We start from the raw sequence: 9,827 nt of genomic DNA on the forward strand, positions 1-9,827 counted from the left end.
TGATACAAATGCCGAAAGGGGAAGTATAGTGAATGAGGCAAACTTACAAGGATTCTTCACTCACGTATACTCCTAGCTTCAAAAAGTTAAGGAATGATAAAAAAAATCTGAGCTAAAAATTGCTTCCATGCATTAAAACCCATTAGTCACCAAATATTGTTAATTTGTCTAATCCTTTTTCAAATCTCTTTAGCTTTTGGTTTCCACATCAGAAAGCATCATACGAGCACAACTGGTGGATTAAGACCTGCTACTTGATTATTTCATTTCATGCCTTTAGTTTTTGTGTTGTGAGAAATGCTGAATATTTGCTTCCTAGGCAAATCTCTTTGTTTGGACTCGTGACTTAAGAGACCTCAGGTTTCCTCTCACCTCTTTTCCAGTTTTGCTCCTGGTCAGAAATTATGCTACTACTCTGCTCATCTTTTTCACCTTTTCCTTACACTTCCCCCAGGCTCTCGATGTTTTACAATAAGTTAAGAGAACTGCAAGCAGCACTCTGAATATATAAACAACATTGATTTACATAGTGATTATTGGACCACCAGCTACAAAGCAAAACAGGGGCATTACAGGAGATCAGAGAGGCAGAAAATGCAGTAATTCTAACAGGTTTTAATTAGCCCAAGCTGTAATCCAGGAGGTAATACCTGAGCTGTATCTTCATACACTAGTAGTGAGTGCCATGGAGCGGCTAATCCAGGAAGCTACAAGAGGGAAGGCTGCCCTCCACCTGGTCCTCAGCAGCACACAGGAGCGGATTTGCCAAGATACCATCAAGCACCTCAGCTGACTTGGTTTCAGCATCCTTGCAGAAGCAAGACAAGCCAAAAACGTTAAAAATCTAGGACTGTCGCAATTGTTTCAGCATGGCAACTCGGGAACGCTGAGTTATTTGTTAAAACAAGTAAAAAAGCAGTTTAAAAAAAGTCTTTCTAGAAAGCAAGATATTGTATAAAGACATAGCTGCAGGCCAAAACCATACATACAAAATACTTTAAGATGATCAAAACAAGGGTAGGAGACAGAGTAAAGCATTTTCCAAGGAGTTGAGGTCATGTACAGAAGAGAAAAATAAAACTGATTTTTTGTTAGTCACAATACAACATGGCAAACCAAAAAATGAAGCTGGAAGAACAACTCATGAATGGTGTAGAAAGTAACTACTCTTGCTCTGCTCATGAAAAAGGCATAATACATGAGTCTATGGCCCCAAGTCAATCAGTTTAGGTAGAAGGTCCACCCAAAAAAAAAAAAAAATGCAGTGAAAACATACCTTTTGGGTTTCTTTGGGTTTTTTACTTAGATTTTCACTAGAGGAATCTTTTAAGAGATTTCTGCACTTAAGTGTCCATTGAAAGTATCATAGAACAGATTGACAAAACAAGCAGTAACAACTCATCACATTCAGGAAGTATTAACAGCTTTCTATACCCCACTTTTTGCATTAAATCAATCAGCAAGTCATTTACGCTCTCACTTAAGAGTTCACTTTGTACAGGAGCATTAGAAGATGGCTCATGCCACACAAGTTTCTAAAAATGGGAAAAGTCCGTGTCAGTACAGTCAACATTAACCTGAAGAACAGAATTACAGGGCACGCAAGTAAGAGTCATACTGAGGAAGACGTGTGTAAAATAAAAGTTTCACCACCTACTGGACTTGTTCAGTCAACCACAGAGCAGGTACTCATGACAGATCCAGTAATCAAACCAAACCAACCAAACAAAAAAAGAAAAAGGAGGAAAGAAGTAGTGGGTACTTGCATAAGCATAGCAGAGTGGAGGGAGGGAAAGTCACTACTATGGCTTTTTAAAAAAAAAAAAAAAAAAGGGAAGCACTGGACAAGGGAACAAGCGCATGAGCAAGGGTTTGAAAAGTCAAGGATGAAAAGAAAAGGATTCAGAGAGGGGAGACTGAGCTAAATCAGTCTGCCTGGAATCCCAAAAGGCTTGAACAACATTCCCCACCAAAGGCTCCTACAAGCAGGCATGGAGAAGATAAAGACACACAAAAAGACATCATCACGCTCCAGAAGCTTAAGTGAAGTTGATCAGCCTGTAGTTCCCTTGATCTTCCTTCTTGCCCCTCCTGAAGATACCAGCTTTCTTCCAAACTTCAGGAACCTCTCATCATCATGATGATGTTTCAAAGATAACCAAGACTAGCCTTGCAGTAATGTCAGGCAGTTCCCTCAGCACTCATGGGCGCAACCCATCAGGTCCCATGGACTTCCATCCAGTTTGTTCAGATGTTCCCTATCCTGGTGCTCCTCTACCAAATCTTCCTTGCACCAGACTTTCCCACTGGTCTCAGAGACCCGAGATTCCTGAAGGCTGGTCAGACCACCAGGAGGCATGGAGTACCTCAACCTTCCCTGTGTCTGAATTTAGTCAGACCTCCTTGCTCATGCATACAGGTCTCCAGCCACCTTTGCTTCATTTCCCGATTGTTGGGATGGATGACTCTTAAGCTTGGAGGAGGTCACCCCTGAATATCAGCCCAGCTCTCACAGACCATTTTTTCTCTCCTGGGCTGTAAGCCGTGGGATTCCTCCTGAAAGGAAGCCCTGAATTGGCTGAAGTCTACTCCTGAAATCCAGAGTTGTGGTCCCACTTTTTACTCTGCTCCATCCTCTAAAGATAGCAAACTCCACTGTCTCATGGTCACCACCTTGACCAGTTCTTCCATTTATTATTAGATCCAGCAGAGCATGAAGACTAGGGCATGTGAGGCTTCTCCCAGGTGACTGAAGGAAGCCTCACTTACCTGTTCTTCTTGATCAGGTCGGTAGCAGACAAATACCACAATGTCACCCACCTCGGTCTGCCCACTAATCCTGACCAACAAGCTCTCAGCTATCTCATCACCTGTCCTCGGGCAGCACTCCAGGCACTCTCACCACTCTCTCACATCAAGGGCAACTCCCCCTCCTCACCTTCCTGAAAAGCCTGTCTCCATCGTCACAGCACTCTGTGAACCACCCCCACCCCAACGAGGTCACAGTCCTGCAACCGCCGGCAGACCCCTCACTCCATCTGTCTGTGCCCCGGGCTGCACATCAGCCATACGGGCACTTCAGAGAGGCACTCCAGCACGATGGTCCTGCAGGAAGGACAATGATGTTTCCCCACGAGCACTTCCTTCTTCCCATGCCTACGCTCAGGGTGTTCCCATTTCACCCTTTTTCTGTTGCTTTTTCCTCTGTCCACATAACCCTAGGCCTTTTGCTTGCTCACCCCATCGCTGCTTCCTCACCTGATCTTCCCGGAGGGTAATCCCTCCCTCCCCCATTATTCCCGGTTCAAAGTTCTTCTTAGCAAGCTGACCAACCCAGCTGGCAAAGATGCATCTGCCCTACTTAGTCAGGTGGATCCTCGCTCTTTGAAGCAGTCGTCAATCCTGAAAGACGGTTCCACGGTCACAGAAACCAAGTTGCTGTTGCCAACAGCAGTTGTGCAATCCCATGTCACCCTGCCGGATCTGCTCAGCCAGCCTCCAACCCCTCCCCCCCTACCACCACGGCCCTGTGCCACCAACAATCATCCGGAGCCACCAAGTCATGTTTGAAACTTTTCAGGTCACCCTGGAAAGTCACTGGTGCCTACAAGGAAGGGCAACAGGGATAACAGTCATGTGGCCAAATGTAGTAGCCCCTCTACAACATCACGAATGCAAGCCCTTGGAGTGAGCCAACCTCCCGAGGTGACACATGAGACCAGCAAATGGGTCTGCTGTGACAATGCAGCCCCCACCACCTGAAGGCAGTGGAAGAAATAAAGCTAAAACCTGGGAAGGGAGCTGAGCAGGAGCCAGAAGACAGCCTGCAGCCCAATGCACTGCATGGCCGTGTCACCCCCGCCGAATGCTGCCAGCACAGAGCCCGAGCTGGGCACCCTACAAATTGCACCATGAACGGGCTTTCACCTTTTTCCTCTTTTGCTTGCAAAGAGCCTGCAAGTTTGTAATTGGGCAACGCAGGGACAAGGAAATAGGGCATGTGGAGAACAAGAAAACAGAGATGTTTCCAGAGCACGGTCTGAAAGGCAGGGCTGCTGGATGCTCCTCAACCTACCAGCCCGTGCTGGGAGCACCCAAAGCTCACTGTGCAGCAGCTCAAGGACTGACACAGAAACACAGACACATACCCCCCAGCAGTCACTTGGGAAAAGATGCAAGAAATCCTCAGTGAAGACACAAGGAACATGCCAAGAAGGCAATGAGCCTACATGCTAGGCAAGGAGCACATGCCATCCAACCACAAGTTGAGTACAGACGAATTTGGCGATTAAACATTAATCTTATTAATGTGCAAAACATAAGAGTATTCCCACCAGGTGTGGCTCTGTATGTTCTTATTCACACAGTTATGGGCTGACAAAGGACTGCCACTCATTTATGGCTCAGACTCCCCAAGAACATCGGTCGAGTTCTCAAGAACACAGCCATGTGCTGCATCGCCACCATCACCTCCCAGATGATGTCTATAAGGCCAGAACAACAACATTTAAGCCCATGTCTCAGAGGCTACAACTTTTGAGCGACCCACCATTCACATCAGCCTCTGAACATCTATTTTGCAGGTGGCAACTGGGCAACAGACCTATATACCCTGGTCATGAGTCGCTCTGGCTACTACACATGGTGCAGGCAGATGGCACAGGAGCTGCAGTAGTGGCAGGTAAGTGGAGACCAGGTGAGATTGCAGCCAACTGCAATCACACCCGCAGAGCTGGGAAGACAGGTGAAGAAGGAACACCCTGCAGACACTGCTTTGGTCACCAGGGCAACTGCTGTCAGTGGCAGAGGGTCCCAGGAGTCCTCATTTTTTTTTTTTTCTTCTCTCCTTACTTCTCCTTTCTGTGGGTGAGACCAGTGGGATGTACCCAGAACAGTGTAGTAACCCCTCCCATGCCCATCGAACCATCTCTTCTGCAAGATGCAATCACAAGCGCTGGAGGGCAGGGAGCTAGCAGAAAGGGAACTCAGGAAAGAGCTCTAGGACTCTTTTCTTCTTCACCCTTCCAGTATTGCTCCTCCCAGCCTCACAAATCAGGTTATTGTAACAGTGACCCCAACACAGCAGGAATAGCATCAGTCACATACTAGGGAGGCAGAAAAACGAGTGGGTGAGCTAAATTTCTCCTCTGTCACAGGCCAAGCTACACATGGGGATTCATGCAAGAGAGCAAATGGAGAAAGAACGAGGACAACTATAGGTTCCACCAGCTACACAGGCAAAATATTTTTTTGTATTTGTCTGAGGGCTTAGTGTATACATTTTAATTTCTCTAGAGGCCTGCTGCATACAAGTCAAGGTAGAACAGCATTGGACAGGGTGAGGGAAAGCAGGAGAAAGGGCTGTAATTAGTAGAGGACTAAAGATTAATCTCAACTTCTGCAAAGTTCCTTTTCTCTACTGGTGAGAGGTGGCAGCCCCGTGTTCCTCAAAAAAGAGCAAACAGTTATTTTGTTCCAAGGCCATAATGCAGCGGTGGCCTGTAAAACTAAGGAGGCTGCGCAACGGAGGAGAAAGTGGCTGCTTTTTCCTATCTTCAGCAGATTGGCGATTACAGCAACCAGGAAAAAGAACATCCTGATCAGCTGATGATTTTAATTCTGCCAGATTTAAACCTGCCAAGAGGCCCTGGCAGAACACTGACTATGGTCCTTGCCTGAACAGCATCAGGAGAACTTCTCCTGTCTAGAAGATACTCTCCTGAACCAGAGCTTTGAGAGCAAGACAGGAATGCCAGCCTTTTGTTCCCATGCAAGTCAGTCATGACCTCACCCCCAGCCCCCTTCTCAGCCGCGATCACTGTGGGGTACTGGAGTGACAAGCAATGGACAAGACGTCTCTCTCAGGATATTGTCTATTGCTTGTCGTAGCAACCCTCAACCTCCCATTTGCCCTGGATTATGGACCCATCACCTGCTCTCAAGGCAAAAGTCTCGGGAGTTAATGCAGAGCGCACTGGTGAGCAGCCACTTCTCACCATCCCGCAACACACATCATTCCACCTGCCACAGTGGCAAATGATGTTCCCTGCCACTACCAGAGATGAGCCAAAAATACTTGAATATTTAGACAGTTTAAGAAAAAAAAGTCAGACTCAAATTTACACACAGTTGAGGACAACCAAGGGAAATGTTCATCTTGAAGACTGTTTTCTTTTCCCAGTCTATTTTAAGCATGGAGAGCCAATATAAAGATATAATGATGTAAGCCAGAACAGTACGCCAGTATCACTGGACTATGCTTAACTGTGCTTCTATACAGAAATTACAGTTGCTCTGAGGTTTGCTTGGGTTTTGGGGGGGTTTCTGTGGGACTTGGAAGGTTTATTTTTGATTAATATCTTACTTCACGCTAAACCTAATCATTTCAGGAACACAAATTCTAACAGTGCAATAAGAAAATTGAATTGTCAGCAGAAAATCCAGTTTACTAGATTGGTCCTGAAAGTGAAAGGACATTCTCCCATTCCAGTAAACCCAGAACTTGGCAGCCATCTGAAGTTTTACTGGCCCCACAGTCCTAAACCACTGTCTGCTATCCTGCATCAAAACAATCAGACTACAAAGTCTCCTCTTCTGGGCACATGTAAACAAATAAGCTGTCCTAAAGGGATGGGGGAAGCATGTGGTCCAGAGACCAGCTGAAGCATCTTCCATTGTCTATGACACATCAAAGAAGAGCCTAAGAAATCCTGAAAAAGTTTGTTAGAGTATGTCTAAGAATTAGGATTTTTATTGAAGCCTGGAAGAAAAGTGAAGAAGGAAAGCTCCGGGACAAAGCAAGCAATATTTATATCAAAATCCTCAAGTTTATTTTCCAATTTTTGCATCCGAGTATTCTTCCAGGATTGGTAACACACAGAACTGCTAACAGGAGTTCAAATTAAAAAATCTCATGAGATTACATCTACGTTGTCTGCTTGTCCTGTTCTTGCTCTTCTTACATGTGTGCTGTCCACAGAATTACCTTCTGCCTCCTGCATTTCAAACACACACTCCCAGCCTGCAGCAACCTATGGCTTCGAAGCTCCCCGAACCAGACGCGGTTATTTTGTTTGTAGCATGATTTCACACCGGACAAGTGACAGAGCCGTGTTTTATGTTTAGAAATACCTAGTTATTTTGAAAACATGATGGAAGTTGTAATATCTCATTAAGTAGTACAAAGGGACTTAAAAGCTACTCCAACCCTGGGTGTACACTGATTGCAAACTGGCAAACCTCTCCCAAAACAAGATGCTATCGCATCGAGTCTACTTAAACGAAATTAATCGAAATTAATCCAAGCCCTCCTCCCACCACCCCCAGCATCATCAAACCAGACCCTTTGGCGGCGGGGGGGGGGGGGGGGGGGGGGGCGGGCGGCTACACAGCGATCCACGGCATCACCGGAGGCACAGCAAAGGCTGTTCCCTGCAGGCTTCCCACAAAACTTTTTCCACATCAACTTCCAGATGAACATAAAACGTTCATCACATTGGTGGCACCCCCGGCCCGGCAGCCGGCCCCCAGCGAGGGGGGGGGGGGGGCGGGGGGCGGCGCAGATCCAGCGCAAAACCCGGCGTAGGGAAAAGCAAAACCCGGCGTAGGGAAAAGCAAAACCCGGCGTAGGGAAAAGCAAAACCCGGCGTAGGGAAAAGCAAAACCCGGCGTAGGGAAAAGCAAAACCCGGCGTAGGGAAAAGCAAAACCCGGCGTAGGGAAAAGCAAAACCCGGCGTAGGGAAAAGCAAAACCCGGCGTAGGGAAAAGCAAAACCCGGCGTAGGGAAAAGCAAAACCCGGCGTAGGGAAAAGCAAAACCCGGCGTAGGGAAAAGCAAAACCCGGCGTAGGGAAAAGCAAAACCCGGCGTAGGGAAAAGCAAAACCCGGCGTAGGGAAAAGCAAAACCCGGCGTAGGGAAAAGCAAAACCCGGCGTAGGGAAAAGCAAAACCCGGCGTAGGGAAAAGCAAAACCCGGCGTAGGGAAAAGCAAAACCCGGCGTAGGGAAAAGCAAAACCCGGCGTAGGGAAAAGCAAAACCCGGCTTTGCCCCCAGAGCACAGGACGCAACTCGGAGCGGTTCTCGCAGGGGGCCGGGTTCCCCGGCGCTGGCGCGGCCGCAGCGGCTCTCCCCCGGCGAGGAGCGAAGTTACTCCCGGCCCTCCCGCCCCTCCGGGATCGCACCAGCCCTCCGGCCACGCCGCGCCGAGAGACACGGTCCGGGCTCCCCCGCGGCGGGACGCCCGTGCCCGGCGCCGGCCCCAGCGGCCCCCGCCCAGGGAACGGGCCACCAGCGGCGGCGAAGCCCCGGCCCGGCCACGCCGCCCGCCCGCGGTCAGCCCGGGCCCCGCCCGCCGCCCTGGGCCGCTTCCCGCCGCGCCGGCCCGCCGCGCCCTCCCGCCGGCCCCAGCCGCCTCCAGCGAGCGGGCAGCCGCCCCCCCCGGCACCCCCGAGGGCCGCGGGCGCCCCCCTAGCCCTCGCCCCCCGCCCCGGGCCCGCCGGGCCGCGCATGGCGCCGCCGGGCCCGCCGAGCCGCCTCAGGGCGGGCGGGCCGAGGGGCCGCGCGGGAACCGGCCGGCCGAGCCCCTGGGCCGCGGATCCGCTCCCCGGGCCGGAGCGGGGCGGCCGCCCGCCGCTGCTCGCCCTGCCGGCCCGGCCTTACCTCCCGGGTGGTGACCTCCTCCTTCTCCGAGATCTTCAGCACCAGCCGGTCGTTCTCCAGCTCCAGCGCCCGCACACGGTCGATGTAGACGGCCAAGCGGTCATTGAGCTGCCGCAGCTCCTCCTTCTCCTGCAGGCGGGAGATGCGAGTCGGCGACAACGGGGTCCCGCCGGGGGTGCCGCGGCTCGGGGTGCCTGACATGGCGCTGGATTCGCGGGCAGGCGGGCAGCGAGCTCATTCAATCCCGCCGCACCGGGGGAGGAGGCAGCGGTAAGATGGCGGACATCGCCCCCCCCGCCGCGGCGCCGCCTGGGAAATGGAGTCTGGGCGCCGAGATGGCGGCGGCGCGGGGCGCGCCGGGAGCTGCAGTCCGGGCCGGCGGGGGCGGCGGGGGCAAACGGCGGCGAGCGGAGCTGCTGCCAGGGGTCGCCCCCCGCTGCCGCCCAGGCGATGGTGGGTGCGGGTCCCCCCGCCGGTCCCGGCCCGAGCGCGGCCCCCGGTGTTCCCCGCTGCCCCCCACAGACCCCCGTGGGCCGCCACGACCTCCCCTGCTGCCCCCCACTAACCCCACAGCTGCCTGCAGCCCCAAATGGCCCCCCATAGCCCCCCTGCGGCCCCCCACAGCCCCCAATGCCCCCCCATAACCCCCCTGCTGCTCTCCATGCCCCCCCACGGCCCCTGCTGCCCCTCACAGCCCCCCACAAACCCCAGAGCTACCTGCCGCCCACCACAGCCCCCAGTGGACCTCCGTGGACCTCCCTGCTGCCACCCACTGCCCCCCACAGACCCCCTGCTGCCCCCCATGGCCCTCTGCAGCCCTCCCACTGCCCCCCACAGACCCCCTGCTACCCCCCACAAACCCCACAGCTGCCTGCTGCCCCCCACAGCCCCCAATGGCCCCTCATGGCCCCCCTACTTCCCGCTGCAGCCCCCCAAGCCCACGTTCCCCAACCCCCCCACGCCGGCGGCCACCCCCACGCTGCAGCACGGCCGCCCCGATGCAGCATTAGCCGCGCTGCGTGTTGGCACAGCTGCGTGGCGTCTCGCTTACAGGGCACATGTTCGCCTCGGTCACCTAAAGCATCCCCATGTAACCCGCTCCAGGGCCGCTGGTGGGCTCGCCGTGCCCTGCTGCTAATACTGACCCTTCACAGGCCAGGGACCTGC

At 52.4% G+C, this 9,827-nt stretch overlaps 1 protein-coding gene across 1 annotated transcript in view; it reads right to left on the bottom strand.

Moving 5' to 3' along the window:
- The window catches only part of LMNB2 (lamin B2), a 28,334-nt gene extending 19,327 nt beyond the window's left edge, over positions 1-9,007 (bottom strand). The window contains exon 1 of the mRNA XM_037386934.1: positions 8,661-9,007. Within this exon, the coding sequence (XP_037242831.1) occupies positions 8,661-8,861 (201 nt within the window). The 5' untranslated portion in view covers positions 8,862-9,007. The remainder of the gene's footprint in view (positions 1-8,660) is intronic.
- Positions 9,008-9,827: the final 820 nt, after the last annotated feature.

This window comes from Falco rusticolus, chromosome 4 (genome assembly GCF_015220075.1).
Source record: "Falco rusticolus isolate bFalRus1 chromosome 4, bFalRus1.pri, whole genome shotgun sequence".
Lineage (NCBI taxonomy): Eukaryota > Metazoa > Chordata > Aves > Falconiformes > Falconidae > Falco > Falco rusticolus.